Below are 18,106 nucleotides of genomic sequence, written 5' to 3'. Positions count from 1 at the left end.
CCAGACATTCTCACGTTCATCGAAACATAATATCAAATCTTTGGATACGTTATCTACAGCAGGGCAACACTCACAGGAGAACACAACTTATCGTTGTTAATGGCAATTTGAACGGCGTACGCTACCGGGGACAACATCATTCCAGATCATGATATACCCTTTGCAGCACGCTAGTGCCCGCCCACACGCCGGACGTGTTGAGACAGACTCTCGGAGGCAGCACAACATTGCTTTACTGCCACAGCCGGCTGTTTCTCCAGACTTCTCCCGAATAGAAAATGTCCGAGATTAAATAGAACGACGCCTACGACAGGACCAGAACCAATCGGTAACGCGAGTTCAGTTGGGCCAGTATTTTATTGACATTTGGTTCAACGTCCACGAGGCTGTTTTCAATCATGTGATGTCTTCAATGCACCACCGCTGCCTCGCCTGTTTCAACGTTAATTGTGGTCTGTATCATTTTAACTGAGTTGTTGTAACACCGTCTCTCTTTCAGGGTGTCTCCTATTACCAATTTATCAATGAATTCGTTATGATAAAACATTGATCAGACGAATAAACTAATATCAGGTTCTTATTTTCAAAAACATAACATTTGCACCACTTTAAACGAACCACAGTAACTTTTGTCTGCTAGTTTAGTTTCCGCGAAAGCAAGTTTTCATAAGTGAAACCAACCTTGACACTAATGACATTTCATGTTCAGATCACAGTTGATTTCACCCCTCATTAAAAGTGCATGCGACTGGGCAGATCTCTGGATTTAGGCCATGTATAGAAATTCCTAACATATCATCAAGCTGAACTACCGGGATAAAACCCATGCCTCACTCATCTGTGCAGATCAATACAGCTATAACTAAGCAAATGTATGTATCTCTGTGTTAAAAGTCGTTAAAGGGCAACTACCCTGCATGGAGCTCGGCATTAATGAGATAGCACAAGGACAGGTAGGTTCAAAGTGAGTAGACTGTTTCTCAGTGGGGTATCCATCTTAAACTGTGGCATGGTATCTAAGTGGGCTGGCACTACAAAACGAACAATATTCCGGACAAGTAGACATCATGCAGAATGTCGCGCTTAAGTTTAATAATCTGTAACGTGACGTTAAGCTCAACCTCATCTTTAGGGCTCAGTCACACATTCAGGATTTTTAATGCCGTCCTTTATAGGACCATTCCCGATTAAAATTTGTCAAAAGTCTGATCAAGATCCTGTGATTCGTGGCGGGAAATTCACAAACAATCAGATATTTTTCAGGAAGCGTCCCGATTAAGCCGTTTCTAGCCTAATTCGTCTCGATTCTCCCGTTTTCAATCCAAATCTGATCCGATTTGTATCTTCCGCATGGTAAATAAGGACCGAATCTGTCACGACAGCGTCCATATGCGATCCGACAAAGATCAGACAGTGACCGGACAGTGAACCGACAAAGACCGTTCGCATTCGGCAAGATCTGGACGCAATCTGGACTCAATCGACAAGAAACGGCAATGAACAATTCATGCCCGTTCATCACGACAGCGGCCCGATCCACAGGACACCGTCCAGTCAACACAGGACAGTGTTACGATTTTGATCCGATACAGCAGAACAGAGTCACGACTAGACAAAATCGGCTGAGTTTCCCGAAAGTTGCGGGACGCACCATACTGTCGGGAGTGCTTGGCCGACCTCACTGGACCTTTCACGATCCGTATAACTCTGTTACGACTGACTGAGTATGGTTTTACGCCGCTTTTAGCAATATTCCAGCAATATCACGGCGGGGGACACCAGAAATGGGCTTCACACATCACTTTTCGTGCCGTAGTGCTGTCTGAGAGAGAGAGAGAGAGAGAGAGAGAGAGAGAGAGAGAGAGAGAGAGAGAGAGAGGGGGGGAGAGAGAGAGAGAGCACAGCACAGCACAGCACATGTACAGCACAGTAAAGTTCTCAGGCACAATATAGTAAATATTAAATAAGTGAAACTTATTAAACTTATTAAATAAAAAAACTTTAAATATATATGAGGATTTACACATTGTACCTATTGAACTATTTTGGTTGTGATAGTTTGCCCCGGAACATGATTCTTCATGTGCGTGCGTGCGTGTGTGTGTGCGTGCGTGCGCGTGTGTGCGTCCTTGCGTGCGTGCGTTCTCCATTATGAAATATAATCCAATCCTTCCATCAGTATCGTCAATTCAATTTTACTCAATTTGCCAGTAAAAAGAAGCGCTCTTAAAATATGCATTAAGTTACTCTAACGGTGACAAATTGGTGCCGTGCAGTTTCCCAAGCGCTCATCATACTAGGACAATCGTGTCTATCGCATCAAGATGATTTAATACATAAAATGCACAAATATCGGCACGAGAAACACAAACAGTACATCGGCTAGTCATTCCTAATGTTTTGTTGATGGCCACCTGGGATGGTCGACAGCCCCAGATGAACACACCATTTACGTGTAGTTCGGTGAATTGTCATCGTAACTCTGAGCTCTTGAATCGTCGTGTTGATCATCTCGTGTCGTAGATGTAAGTCTGCAACACAATCAACGTTCACTGAACCGCTAACACCGATACACAAATAGGGAATAAAATATCAGCCCAAATGTAGCCTACCTATCTACAGATTTGTCACCACCTTGTAGAGCATTGCTTGAAACTTTGAATCTTCAATAGTCGTGGCTATGTTAAAAGCGAAGAATGGTTGAATCGTTGATAAGTGTGGTCGTATAAGGAATGGGATCACACAATATACCCATATTGATCATGAAAACCTGGTAGTCTGCGTGAAGAACGAACAAATCAAGGCTGTCCCTCAGTAGTGAGTGAATGAGTAATACTATGGTTTTACACACTTTAAGCAACATCTCGGTAACGAAGAACAAGCAAATCAACTAAGAGCAGAAACTCCTCCACAACACAATCAAACTCATTATTATCAGTTCCTTGTAAGGGATTAAGAAGATATCTGAAGTAAATCACTTGGAGATATATAACCTCTCAGTGGACGTCTCTGTATGGCCTTTTTCACTGTCTTCCAAAACTGTTTGCAATCACTGTGTTGATTTCGTCATGTGTATGTAAGCCATACATAACGTTGTAGCATTTGATGATACAGTAAATCATAAAGACGTTGACATACAAACTGACTTGACGTTACGGGTCGCCAATTTTGATATTCTAGAGAGTTCCTAATCTGCGAGCGGTCGGTCCCTAATCAGCACACAAGATTCGTGCTATGTGAGATGCACGGGCGTTGATTATAAGAGAACTGGTCTTGCTAGTCTTCATCCTCCGAGGAATCAAGATAGTTCACCCCCCTCTGCATCATCTGATGGAGACGGGAGTCCAATGTCGAGTTGTTGTCGCGGCTGTTGTTACGGTCATCACGTCGTTTTGTAGTCACGCAAATGGTGTTTCGCCTTATCTGGGTGTCGACACTAACATGGTGTAACATCATTCCGCCAGTAGAACTCGACCTCAAGTCATGGCTGTCGGTTTTGTTGGATCTGTCTTGTTTAGTTTCTGAAAACCTGACGTCATTCGACGTTGCCCTGTCATACGCTTCCCGCATTGTCTGACGGTGTTTGTGAAACGGTGCGCAGAACGAATGCGCATCAACGTCAACAATCTTCTCGACTTCCTTCTCTACTTCCGGTTTGGGTCGCCTCCTTGTCTGCGCACGTTTTTCACGTTTTACCTCCATGCGCATGTCAAATTCATCCAGACTCATACTCGGAATGCTTCCTCGTCGTAATACTCTGTAGTTGTGTTTCTGCTCGTCTGACAAACCACGGGGGTAGATGATGGTTTTAGCAGATCTGGGATTAATGTTCACCATGAACTGTTGTAGGTCACTCACAGTGTGCTGGAGTTTACAGGACTTGGTCTTCAACTCCGAGTCGAGGGTATTAATTGTCCTCACCAGGTGGCGCTCATATGACTTGTTCCTTGCTCGTGCAGCGTCCATGGCCTTCGTGTCCTTCATAGCTGGCAATCCAAACAGAGGATCCATCCCTCAGATTCTGAAACAAATACAAAAGATCACCTTTACGTGTGTTTGCTTGTTTGTTTGTTTGTTTGTTTGTATGTTGTTTTAGGTTGGAATAGATCTTGGCAACGTATGTAGTAAACGGCGACTTAATGTATCAGGTTTATTGGTTTGTTTGTTTGTTGCTTAACGCCGCACTGAGTAATATTTCAGCTATATGACAGCGGTCTGTAAATAATCTGGACCACAAAATCATGAGCATCGACCTACGCAATTGGGATACGATGACGTGCACCAACCAAATCTGCGACCCTGACTATCTGATCCCATTATTCGCCTCTTACAACAAGCATGGGGGACACGGGTGGCCCAGTCGTCTAAGGCGCCGCGATTCGCTGTGCAGAGTTGCGTTGCTTGGGCACGCCAGAAACCTATGATTGTGGGTTCGACTCCCGGTTCACCCCGATTATGTTTCTAGGTTTGTCAGCTGTAAACCCTTGTTTGTGGGTTTCACCAAACTGGTAAACGTCTGAGACCTGCATCACTTCGGGCTTTCCTACCACATCAAGCTGACACGCAGTGATATAACTGGAATACTGTTAAAAGCGGCCTTCAACCCAACCCACTCACTCACTTACAACAAGTATGAGTTAATGTATCAGGTGGTTAGACTCAGTGACTTGGCAGATAACGTGCCTTTGTACCCGACGGCATGGGACGTTGCTCATAATATCAATCACTTGCTTGACTGATTCAGACCCGATTACTTCCAGGCCACCATGAAATAGACTGAATATTGCTAAAAGGTCCCATGATTCGTTGTTTAAACAATTTAGAATATTTCGCTTGGAACGGATTGACGGGATTCCAGCGCACATAATCCAAACCGAGGCGTCCAAAGTGGGATTTTAGTCCAACGTATTGACCTGAGCAACGTGAACTTATAGAAACAATAAGGTAAATGTCAGTGATGAGGCGCAGTCTCATGTATATTAATCAGTTGTACATGTCGTTCCATTTCACTTTTTACATCGTTATTCTGGTATAAACAGCACTGGCAGTCATGGTTTCCCCTTGCCTTGATAGGTTAACCTAGTCAGTCCAGCATGTATATGGCATCGAGCGTCGGGGCGGGTATGTGAAAGGTAGTGTATAAACATGAACTTTGTAACGTCATGAAATTCTGATATACTTTATTGATAACATTAAAATATACACAGAAACGTCATAATTTACAAGAGATTGATTATCCATAGTCTTGTCTTAGTTCCGACTCTAAATGCCATTCAAACATCGAATTGTATAAGGGGGCACGGGTGACCCAGTCGTCTAAGGCGCCGCGATTTGCGTCCCTTGGGCACGCCAGAAACCTATGATTGTGGGTTCGAATTCCGGTTCGCCCCAATTATGTTTCTTGGTTTGTCAGCACCATACCCGTGCTCGTGGGTTTCACTCACTCGAATCATATATACTTAATACAAATATACAATACCTGGACAAATACTTGCATTTCTGTTACAAAATGTAAAACTAATGTCAATTATCACACCGTAAATCCTAAATAAAAGCACAAAAAAAACTTTCCATATTCATAAGAAATATCTTCCAAAAGCAGAGTCGATTGTACGATTCCGGCTTTATGATTACAATCAAATGGTGATGATACCAGGTGTTCGCGAAAAGGTGAGCGTATCCTGCCCCACCGGTGACACCTGTCACAAACACATGCAAAGACAATGTTGGGGTAACTAAAACAGATTTTCAGAAGCAACATTAAAATACATACGAAGTGAATCAGGGGGAATCAGTGTTTGAAGTCCGTTCCTCAGGGAGACACAGATATTAGGGCAATGAAGCCGCACGGGGACAGACAGTCTGATATCACCCGCTTTACCCACCACAAGTGTTGCTAACTTTGTCCCCAGGGGGTAGGGAAAGAACTCGGTACCCATCAATCATTAGTCTCTCCCTGGCGACACATAGAGAGCAAACTTGTGTAATTAGTTAGTGGAATCCTCACCAGGGGGCGGTACGAAACACGTGACTCCCTGCTTATATCAAGTTCGATCTCGTGTCAGTCATCCTTGACTGTTTCCAGAAAGGGGAACACGAATCTGTGGATATCTTGATTTACCATGGAACTTCAGCGTAAATTATTAAAGGGGGACTACACAGGCTAATTGGCAGTCCTAGCAAGTTTACTTCAAAAACCACTTTGAAACAGACAATTACCGCTTTGTTTATTAATAAACTAATTTTTTATGTTCGAGACACAATCCAACAGTTAAGGGTTACAGTATGTCAGAGGGGCGGTCGGGCATCCTAGTGGTTAAAGCGTTAGCTCGTCACGCCGATGTTCGATTCCCGACATGGGTACAATGTGTGAAGCCATTTCCCGCCGTGATATTGTTGGAATAATGCTAAAAGCGGCGTAAACCATACTCACGCACTCACTCACTCACTACAGTATGTCAGAGAGACAACATGGGCGGATGTCTCCGTTATTTCGAAGAAAATCTTTATTTCCACCAAAGACAATAAATAGATCTTAATTGTGCACCCCACCTTTTCAAAAAAGCTGTATCCGCCCATGCACATGGGTCTTAATACAACACCAAGATCTAGTATATTACAGATCAGGAGTGAGGCTACGGATCAGGGACCACACCCATCCTATTATCGCGATGAAAGGTCAAGTCTGGGATTAGCATTATCTCATGATTGTCGTTATATTGACATATGCATAACAACACAACCTTGGTCAACCCTTAAGCAATAAGAACGTTAAAAACGATTGAAAGCAAATTTGAAAAGCACTCAAAGATTCATTTATTCCTCTACTTCAATTGAACACTCGTTATTAAATCAGTGGACATTGAACCTATCAAACTACTTCTACCTATTGCTCAAGGAAGACATGATTCAGATCATATGTTCAGTTATATCAAGTAAGCGCCTGGCACGAACGTCTGTGTCATCATCATCCATTGTTGCATGATTGATGATGAGTTTGACTTGAAAACATGAACCTTTCTATGGATAACAACTTCTTTAGTGTTTGAATGAAGGAACAAGAAAGAGACTGAAACATCGTTACAAAAAAGTATTCATAAAAAGTATCATGACGCCATGTTCATCCAACGTCTAAATGCCTAGCAAGGGCATATTTTGATTTGATCGTAAAACCCAGTTTAGGATCAAGCGTCAAGTATGTGTTGGTTAATCCCTATCTGTTTGAGTTTTGTTTTCTCTGTTGTTTATTCAGCGATATTCCAGTTATATGACCGCGTTCTGTATGTAATCCAGTGAGTGACATCATGAACATCGGTCTATGCTATTGGGATACGATGACATGCATCAACCAAATCAGCGAGTCTGACCACCCGATCCCGTTAGGAGAGGGTCATCGTTTTGTATGGGGCGCGGGAAAAGGGGATCGTGTGGTTACAATAACCATTGACTATGTTTAGTATAAAACACGCCTCCTCGGTTTTAGTTGTAAATGTAAAACCTTGGGCTCGGGGAACACCGAGGGCTTTTCCCGAAGTCAAGGTTTTACATTTTTCAACCAAACCCGGGGAGGCGTGTTTTATCCAACTTATGAACCGTCTGAATTCAAGAAATACCATTCAAAGAAAACACTGACATACCTTATAGTGAAAAAATACATTGCATCGCGATATAAAAGGAATTCTTCAAAGCGTGCGTGAGAAAAAACACGTGCAGCATGGACTAACTGGGGTCATGACAACACGTGCAGCATGGACTAACTGGAGTCATGACATGATAAACTGAACAACCTCTCAGATAGCTCAGTGGGAAAACAGTGGGATACAATTCTTAACACGATATGTGAGGTTGCAGGTTCGATTCACGTCATGGAATTTTCATGTTATAAAAAATGTAAGAGGCAAGTTTATAAAATGTTAATTGTACAACCTAGGTATTACAGTTGAAATGTGTTCATCAGGCCTCGGGCATTGTTGATATTGCCTGTCTGCCTTCTGTTACTGCCGTGTGGCGTCATCAGACGTTTCTGAGTATTGTACTTTGTAGATTTACGCCATCTATCTTGTACCAACAACATGAGAAGACCTTGGCACGGATCTAATGAATGTTTCTTCATGCATCGACCGCCTCCGTGGTCTAGTGGTAGAGCGTCCGCCCGGAGAGCGAAAGGTCCGGGGTTCGATCCCCGGCCGCGTCATACCAAAAGACGTTAAAAGATGGTACTTGTTGTTACCCTGTCTGGCGCTCGGCATTAAGGGGATAAAACAAGGACTGGTCGGCTTGGAGTCAGTATACTGTGTCTGAGTGTGGTATCCATGTTAAACAGCGGCATGGTATCTCAGTGAGCTATCATTATAAATCGACACCAGTCCGGACTAGTACAAGCAGCCACACACACAAACACACACACGTGTATGCACGTCGCTATAAAAGTGCAATAATCTTGGACGCGACGTTAAACCTAATTTTACCTCACCTCACCTCACCTCACCTCACCTCACCTCACCTCACCTCCTCATGCACCGCGAGTGAGTCAAGCTAAAGCTGCTATCAATTCCCATCTCGTTGATCTACCGAGGTAAACAGTTCAGATGGTGAATAATTTATTGATCGACTGTTAATCCACGTTATCGTTTACACCAGACACGCTATTTACAAAATTGAAATTGATTTCTTTAAGCGTTGTTTTAAACATTTTATTCAGAATAGTGAGGGTGGTTGGGTACAGTGTCAATAATATTTACAAGATCCAATTACAATACGTTCAGTAGGCAGAAAAGGGGATTTAGGGGTAGATTAGAATATTTATTATTCAACGTATGTCGGTTATTACAAAGTATTGGATCTTCTTGCATGATAGATACACGATTGAACAGTATTAAATACAAACTGCCCGGGAAACTAAGATATGCACTTGAAACTTGGGTGTGACACAATACAAATGTTATGAAAATGTTACAGTCCCCGAAACACTGCAAACGTAAGGTCCAAAACATAACTATTGATAACCGTATCATATGCATTACCATCAAATAACTATTCTTGCTTGTTTCATATTTAGCCACCATCAAACAAACAGGGGCGGTCGGGTAGCCCAGTGGTTAAAGCGTTTGCTCGTCACGCCAAAGGCCCGGGTTCGATTCCCCGCATGGGTAAAATGTGTGAAGCTCATTTCTGGTGTCCCCCACCGTGGTATTGCAGGAATATTGCTAAAAGTGGCTAAAAACCATACTCACTCTCTGAGCCACCATCAAACATGAGTGTATTCTTCTTGTGCCCGGCAGTTTAACATACTCTAGTATTTGGTATCTGACGGAAACTATCTTTTTCAAACTTGTTAACAATTCAACACGTTGGCGATTTACATTAAGTAATGAAATGAGTTTTTACACGGATCACAATAGTAACACGTTGAATCTCTAATAATGCTTGTTCTGTTAAAATAATAATATAACTTAACCTTTACTATTTATAACTGAACATGCATATTGCCCAGTGTTTGTTGTTATTGTTTGTTATTCCATGACAATTGTATGCTGTCGGCCCATGTTCATACATTCAGGCATGGACAGTCAAACATGTCGTTCATGTTTTGCACAGTAGATAATCATAGCTCGATGTTTGACATCATGCATATTTGTAGATAAAAAACATGTTTCGATCATGGATGGTGGACGAGTCTGGATGAGAAACATTCTGTGGAATGAACTGGACAGGACAGGACAGAGGGTTAAGCACGCTGGCTTACAAGGCTTATGACTCCTGCTCAGAAACGCTCTTGTTAATAATCTCTCAGACACAGATATTAGGGCAATGAAGCCGCACGGGGACAGACAGTCTGATATCACCCGCTTTACCCACCACAAGTGTTGCTAACTTTGTCCCCAGGGGGTAGGGAAAGAACTCGGTACCCATCAATCATTAGTCTCTCCCTGGCGACACATAGAGAGCAAACTTGTGTAATTAGTTAGTGGAATCCTCACCAGGGGGCGGTACGAAACACGTGACTCCCTGCTTATATCAAGTTCGATCTCGTGTCAGTCATCCTTGACTGTTTCCAGAAAGGGGAACACGAATCTGTGGATATCTTGATTTACCATGGAACTTCAGCGTAAATTCTTAAAGGGGGACTACACAGGCTAATTGGCAGTCCTAGCAAGTTTACTTCAAAAACCACTTTGAAACAGACAATTACCGCTTTGTTTATTAATAAACTAATTTTTTATGTTCGAGACACAATCCAACAGTTAAGGGTTACAGTATGTCAGAGGGGCGGTCGGGCATCCTAGTGGTTAAAGCGTTAGCTCGTCACGCCGATGTTCGATTCCCGACATGGGTACAATGTGTGAAGCCATTTCCCGCCGTGATATTGTTGGAATAATGCTAAAAGCGGCGTAAACCATACTCACGCACTCACTCACTCACTACAGTATGTCAGAGAGACAACATGGGCGGATGTCTCCGTTATTTCGAAGAAAATCTTTATTTCCACCAAAGACAATAAATAGATCTTAATTGTGCACCCCACCTTTTCAAAAAAGCTGTATCCGCCCATGCACATGGGTCTTAATACAACACCAAGATCTAGTATATTACAGATCAGGAGTGAGGCTACGGATCAGGGACCACACCCATCCTATTATCGCGATGAAAGGTCAAGTCTGGGATTAGCATTATCTCATGATTGTCGTTATATTGACATATGCATAACAACACAACCTTGGTCAACCCTTAAGCAATAAGAACGTTAAAAACGATTGAAAGCAAATTTGAAAAGCACTCAAAGATTCATTTATTCCTCTACTTCAATTGAACACTCGTTATTAAATCAGTGGACATTGAACCTATCAAACTACTTCTACCTATTGCTCAAGGAAGACATGATTCAGATCATATGTTCAGTTATATCAAGTAAGCGCCTGGCACGAACGTCTGTGTCATCATCATCCATTGTTGCATGATTGATGATGAGTTTGACTTGAAAACATGAACCTTTCTATGGATAACAACTTCTTTAGTGTTTGAATGAAGGAACAAGAAAGAGACTGAAACATCGTTACAAAAAAGTATTCATAAAAAGTATCATGACGCCATGTTCATCCAACGTCTAAATGCCTAGCAAGGGCATATTTTGATTTGATCGTAAAACCCAGTTTAGGATCAAGCGTCAAGTATGTGTTGGTTAATCCCTATCTGTTTGAGTTTTGTTTTCTCTGTTGTTTATTCAGCGATATTCCAGTTATATGACCGCGTTCTGTATGTAATCCAGTGAGTGACATCATGAACATCGGTCTATGCTATTGGGATACGATGACATGCATCAACCAAATCAGCGAGTCTGACCACCCGATCCCGTTAGGAGAGGGTCATCGTTTTGTATGGGGCGCGGGAAAAGGGGATCGTGTGGTTACAATAACCATTGACTATGTTTAGTATAAAACACGCCTCCTCGGTTTTAGTTGTAAATGTAAAACCTTGGGCTCGGGGAACACCGAGGGCTTTTCCCGAAGTCAAGGTTTTACATTTTTCAACCAAACCCGGGGAGGCGTGTTTTATCCAACTTATGAACCGTCTGAATTCAAGAAATACCATTCAAAGAAAACACTGACATACCTTATAGTGAAAAAATACATTGCATCGCGATATAAAAGGAATTCTTCAAAGCGTGCGTGAGAAAAAACACGTGCAGCATGGACTAACTGGGGTCATGACAACACGTGCAGCATGGACTAACTGGAGTCATGACATGATAAACTGAACAACCTCTCAGATAGCTCAGTGGGAAAACAGTGGGATACAATTCTTAACACGATATGTGAGGTTGCAGGTTCGATTCACGTCATGGAATTTTCATGTTATAAAAAATGTAAGAGGCAAGTTTATAAAATGTTAATTGTACAACCTAGGTATTACAGTTGAAATGTGTTCATCAGGCCTCGGGCATTGTTGATATTGCCTGTCTGCCTTCTGTTACTGCCGTGTGGCGTCATCAGACGTTTCTGAGTATTGTACTTTGTAGATTTACGCCATCTATCTTGTACCAACAACATGAGAAGACCTTGGCACGGATCTAATGAATGTTTCTTCATGCATCGACCGCCTCCGTGGTCTAGTGGTAGAGCGTCCGCCCGGAGAGCGAAAGGTCCGGGGTTCGATCCCCGGCCGCGTCATACCAAAAGACGTTAAAAGATGGTACTTGTTGTTACCCTGTCTGGCGCTCGGCATTAAGGGGATAAAACAAGGACTGGTCGGCTTGGAGTCAGTATACTGTGTCTGAGTGTGGTATCCATGTTAAACAGCGGCATGGTATCTCAGTGAGCTATCATTATAAATCGACACCAGTCCGGACTAGTACAAGCAGCCACACACACAAACACACACACGTGTATGCACGTCGCTATAAAAGTGCAATAATCTTGGACGCGACGTTAAACCTAATTTTACCTCACCTCACCTCACCTCACCTCACCTCACCTCACCTCACCTCACCTCACCTCACCTCCTCATGCACCGCGAGTGAGTCAAGCTAAAGCTGCTATCAATTCCCATCTCGTTGATCTACCGAGGTAAACAGTTCAGATGGTGAATAATTTATTGATCGACTGTTAATCCACGTTATCGTTTACACCAGACACGCTATTTACAAAATTGAAATTGATTTCTTTAAGCGTTGTTTTAAACATTTTATTCAGAATAGTGAGGGTGGTTGGGTACAGTGTCAATAATATTTACAAGATCCAATTACAATACGTTCAGTAGGCAGAAAAGGGGATTTAGGGGTAGATTAGAATATTTATTATTCAACGTATGTCGGTTATTACAAAGTATTGGATCTTCTTGCATGATAGATACACGATTGAACAGTATTAAATACAAACTGCCCGGGAAACTAAGATATGCACTTGAAACTTGGGTGTGACACAATACAAATGTTATGAAAATGTTACAGTCCCCGAAACACTGCAAACGTAAGGTCCAAAACATAACTATTGATAACCGTATCATATGCATTACCATCAAATAACTATTCTTGCTTGTTTCATATTTAGCCACCATCAAACAAACAGGGGCGGTCGGGTAGCCCAGTGGTTAAAGCGTTTGCTCGTCACGCCAAAGGCCCGGGTTCGATTCCCCGCATGGGTAAAATGTGTGAAGCTCATTTCTGGTGTCCCCCACCGTGGTATTGCAGGAATATTGCTAAAAGTGGCTAAAAACCATACTCACTCTCTGAGCCACCATCAAACATGAGTGTATTCTTCTTGTGCCCGGCAGTTTAACATACTCTAGTATTTGGTATCTGACGGAAACTATCTTTTTCAAACTTGTTAACAATTCAACACGTTGGCGATTTACATTAAGTAATGAAATGAGTTTTTACACGGATCACAATAGTAACACGTTGAATCTCTAATAATGCTTGTTCTGTTAAAATAATAATATAACTTAACCTTTACTATTTATAACTGAACATGCATATTGCCCAGTGTTTGTTGTTATTGTTTGTTATTCCATGACAATTGTATGCTGTCGGCCCATGTTCATACATTCAGGCATGGACAGTCAAACATGTCGTTCATGTTTTGCACAGTAGATAATCATAGCTCGATGTTTGACATCATGCATATTTGTAGATAAAAAACATGTTTCGATCATGGATGGTGGACGAGTCTGGATGAGAAACATTCTGTGGAATGAACTGGACAGGACAGGACAGAGGGTTAAGCACGCTGGCTTACAAGGCTTATGACTCCTGCTCAGAAACGCTCTTGTTAATAATCTCTCGTTTGTTTTTTTTGTTTTCTGTTGTTGTTGTTGTTGTTGTTTTTGTTGTTGTTGTGTTTTAACGCTGCACTCAGCAATATTCCAGCTATATGACGGCGGTCTGTAAATAATCGAGTCTGGACCAGACAATCCAGCGATTGACATCATGAGCATCGACCTACGCAATTGGGAGACGATGACATGCATCAAACCAAGTCAGCGAGCCTTACCACAAGCGTAGTCGCCGCTTACGACAAGCATAGTCGCCTCTTACGACAAGCATAGTTGCCTCTTACGACAAGCATAGTCGCCTCTTGCGACAAGCATAGTCGCCTCTTGCGACAAGCATAGTTGCCTCTTACGACAAGCATAGTCGCCTCTTACGACAAGTACAGTCGCCTCTTACGACAAGCATAGTCACCTCTTACGACAAGCGCAGTCGCCTCCTACGACAAGCATAGTCGCCTCTTACGACAAGCACAGTCGCCTCTTGCGACAAGCACAGTCGCCTCTTATGACAAGCATAGTCGCCTCTACGACAAGCACCGTCGCCTCTTACGACAAGCATAGTCGCCTCTTACGACAAACACAGTCGCCTCTTACAACAAGCATAGTCGCCTTTTACAGTAAATCATTGCAAGAATTTACGTCGTTTTGAAGCAGACCCAGCTGATTTTGTTGAGCGATTTGTAACCATGGATGAGTCTTGGGTTCCTCACTATCAGCCAGAGACTAAACAGTGAAAGCAATGGAGACATCTAACGCAAAGTCTGTTCCATCTGCTGCCAATGTTATGGCTTTGGTGTTGTTGGGATTCCAAAGGAATCCTTCTGTTGAACCACCTCCAGGATGTTCATACCATCAATGGCCAATATTATACTCATCTGCTCAGGCAACTGTGCGAAAATATCCAGAATTAATGTATAGTCAGGCTAAGAGCCTTTCAGTCACCCCTCGTACGTTGCACAATCATAGAAATGTGGACCTCACCCTCAATATACCCTTCATTGCAAAACTGGCACAATCTCGTTATAGTATAATCCCGGTACCTGGAACCTGACCCAAGGCGACACAAACTGCGAAACTGCTATTAATCTAAGATATAGTTCACTTCCAAAGACACCTTTGAATATATATAAAAAGTCAATGCACGGGAATAGCCAGTCTCGATTATCCACCGAAAGAGCTAACATTTGGAGTAAAGGGCAAAATAGATGTATAAATTAATGAATTGGACCACTGAAAATCAGTGATGACACCAGGCGTTCGCGAAAAAGGTAAGTATGTCCTGCCCTACCAGTAGCACCCGGCATTTACACAATTTGAAGAATGTTTCATGGTTAATTTCTTGTTTTTCAATAACTGAAAAGAGTGACATACCAGGTTGTATAATTATATTTTTGTTCATTGTTACATACAGTGTATGCATGCATATACTTGACATGGTCTGTAATGTGTATACCCTGGCGAACTGTACATTGTTATAGGGGAAGTTAGCATTTGCATATTAATGTTTTGCTTCATCATAACCTTGTTAACAACACGGAGTCAGGGTAGTTGGTATTTACATATATATTTGTAGCCTTATCATAGCCTTGTTAACAACACAGGATGAAGGTAGTTGATATGTGTATGCTAATACTTAGCCTTATCATAGCCTTGTTAACAACACGGGATGAAGGTAGTGGATATTTGTATGCTAGTATCTAGCATTACCATAGCCTTGTTAACAACACGGAATGAAGGTAGTGGATATTTGTATACTAGTATGTAGCCTTATCATAGCCTTGTTAACAACACGGGATGAAGGTAGTGGATATGTGTATACTAGTATATAGCCTTATCACAGCCTTGTTAACAACACAGGGTGAAGGTAGTGGATATTTGTATACTAGTATGTAGCCTTATCATAGCCTTGTTAACAACAGGTGGTGAAGGTAGTGGATATGTGTATACTAGTATATAGCCTTATCATAGCCTTGTTAACAACACAGGGTGAAGGTAGTGGATATTTGTATACTAGTATGTAGCCTTATCATAGCCTTGTTAACAACAGGTGGTGAAGGTAGTGGATATGTGTATACTAGTATATAGCCTTATCAAAGCCTTGTTAACAACACAGGATGAAGGTAGTGAATATGTGTAAATATAGCCTCTCGTGGCCTTGTTTACAACGTGGAATCAGGTACAGAGGAGCGTGTGGCAACTGGACACTGAATTTCATTAGTCGTAATCGAATCACTCTGATATGCAATAACCAGTCCTCATAGAACATGTCTGTGAGAACGCACCCAACATAACCCCAGTCATATCAATATAATCACACATGGTCAAATATATGTATAGCTTTATATTGACACTTACATGAAAGCTATTATCATCGCGTTACGTCTCCCATGGTGTGTATTTGGTTAGTGCTGACACGCCTATTGATGGTGTGGGTATACTATCAGGTATAGAGATATTCAATACCCCCAGATCACACACCGGCCCACCTCTTCAGTATTATCACCTCCACCATTTAGTTAACACATGAGAGTAATATTAATTATGTTTACCTTTATAATCCAGATGAAATTCTTGTCTGTACAGTCCAGAGATATGTTCTTTGGGGAACAAGGTTTTTACGCGTCTTCTACACGGGAAACAGTTTTAAAGGTTTCATAAACCGCGGATTGAACCCGTTCCTAGGTGTCAACGCTGATGTAAGGAGGGAAGATCCAGCTATCTCCCCACCTTGAAAGTAAAGGTAAGAGTAGATCCGACAGCTACTCAACATTCTCAGGTGAAAATCAATCAGTTCAGACGGGTAGACAAGTGCTCGTTAATCCTCTTTAACATAGCATTGATCGCGCTCTCAAGGGATAGAGGGACGCTAGGAAAGGAGAGGAGTGTATTGGCATAGCACTCGTCCTTGTATGCAATTGAAGCCATAACAAGAATATACCACAAAGTTTACTTACGAGCATATTTGCTTCACTACCTTCAAAGTTTCTAATGAATTCATATTCTTCATATTGGACATAAAATGAACAATAGCCAATAAATAATGCAGTATTCGTCCCAGTCGATATTACGTATTGTTCGCTGTAATGTTTTGTATGGCTATAAACAATGTATATTTGGACACGATGACACACGAGACGGGTGGGTGTGTATTCAGTATGAGTCTGGTGCTTTGTGTAGCTACCCCCGTCATATACAACCCCCACCCACAACGCTGGGGATACCGATCTGTCCTCACGCATTGAATTGTAAATTACTTTAGCGAGTTGTGCTGGACTGTTTGTCCAAGAGATCTCAGGTCTAGAGAGTTGCGTGGTAGTCGTCACTTTTTGTTTCATTAGATTTCACCTTGGGAGAGAAGTCTGACAGATGGGAGTGTTGATTTAGGAAAGAGAACTATTTTTATCCTCGCGCGTCGTTGAATGCGAATTAGTGGATATATGAGGTAGCTTGCCTCACGCGTTTCCATGCAACATTCGGGTTGTCATTAATAATGGATTATGTTCTTGTTAGTGTATAATTGCTGGCAGTTGGGATGAATACTATTACAAACTTTGAGAATTTAAACTTTGATTTCCGTATGAAAACATACAGGGACATAAAATGAAAACGATACTCCTACTGGAACGTAAATATATTTCAATTTGGAATAATATGTAAATACAGAATGTTAAATACGTGTGCTTGTTGCGTAGAGAAGATCCCAGATATGTATTTATACTTATTGTTTCTCCCGACAGCAAGTTGGGAGTGTATATTGTAAGTGCATGCTATTCCACTGAGTTCATTATCGTCGGTCAGTGTCCGTGCCTAGTTGGCAGTGATGTTATATACTTCATCCAAAGCAAGAGAATGAATGTGGTGGCTTGTTCTCTGTAAAGGGAGGTAATACTACACGCGGGCATTGAACAGACACTGGATATGTGAGTGAGTTCTGTTTGACGCCGCCTTCTGTTCAGTTGTATCACGACGTGGTAGCTTACTGCGGGGGAACGCCAGACAGTTACGGGAGTGGTACACGTTTACCATGGTTTGAACCCGAGGAGTTTGCCTGATATATACCGAGAATCATCATCAGGGGGAACCTGAAATAGGTTTACACTTGCCTGGATCAGTCTCCGTCTTATCATAATACCATGTTGTCACACAATACCTTAATCGGGCAAAAAAACTGAAATGCAAAAATTAAAATTTAAATTCTAACATTGTTACGAAAGCAAATTGCAAATACAGTAAAATACGGATATAGCGAACACGCTTATAACGAACTGACGGATATAACGAACTTACTTATTTGGTCCCGACTATTTGCTGTGGTTATTATGTATATATGTTTATAGCG

At 42.0% G+C, this 18,106-nt stretch overlaps 1 protein-coding gene across 1 annotated transcript; it reads right to left on the bottom strand.

The window, feature by feature from the left end:
• Positions 1-3,276: 3,276 nt before the first annotated feature.
• LOC139478478 (uncharacterized) lies at positions 3,277-4,011 on the bottom strand. The gene has a single exon (XM_071260963.1). It carries the CDS (start codon positions 4,009-4,011, stop codon positions 3,277-3,279), a length of 735 nt encoding a protein of 244 aa, XP_071117064.1.
• Positions 4,012-18,106: the final 14,095 nt, after the last annotated feature.

Source organism: Haliotis cracherodii, unplaced genomic scaffold, assembly GCF_022045235.1.
Source record: "Haliotis cracherodii isolate W230 unplaced genomic scaffold, xgHalCrac1.p SCAF_4, whole genome shotgun sequence".
Taxonomy (NCBI): domain Eukaryota; kingdom Metazoa; phylum Mollusca; class Gastropoda; order Lepetellida; family Haliotidae; genus Haliotis; species Haliotis cracherodii.
The sequence above is the reverse complement of the archived record's forward strand: the minus strand, read 5'-3'. Positions and strand labels throughout refer to the sequence as shown.

Bases quoted from the DNA above. Each gene is read 5' to 3' on its own strand.
- LOC139478478 (XM_071260963.1), bottom strand. From the start codon at position 4,011: ATGGATCCTCTGTTTGGATTGCCAGCTATGAAGGACACGAAGGCCATG.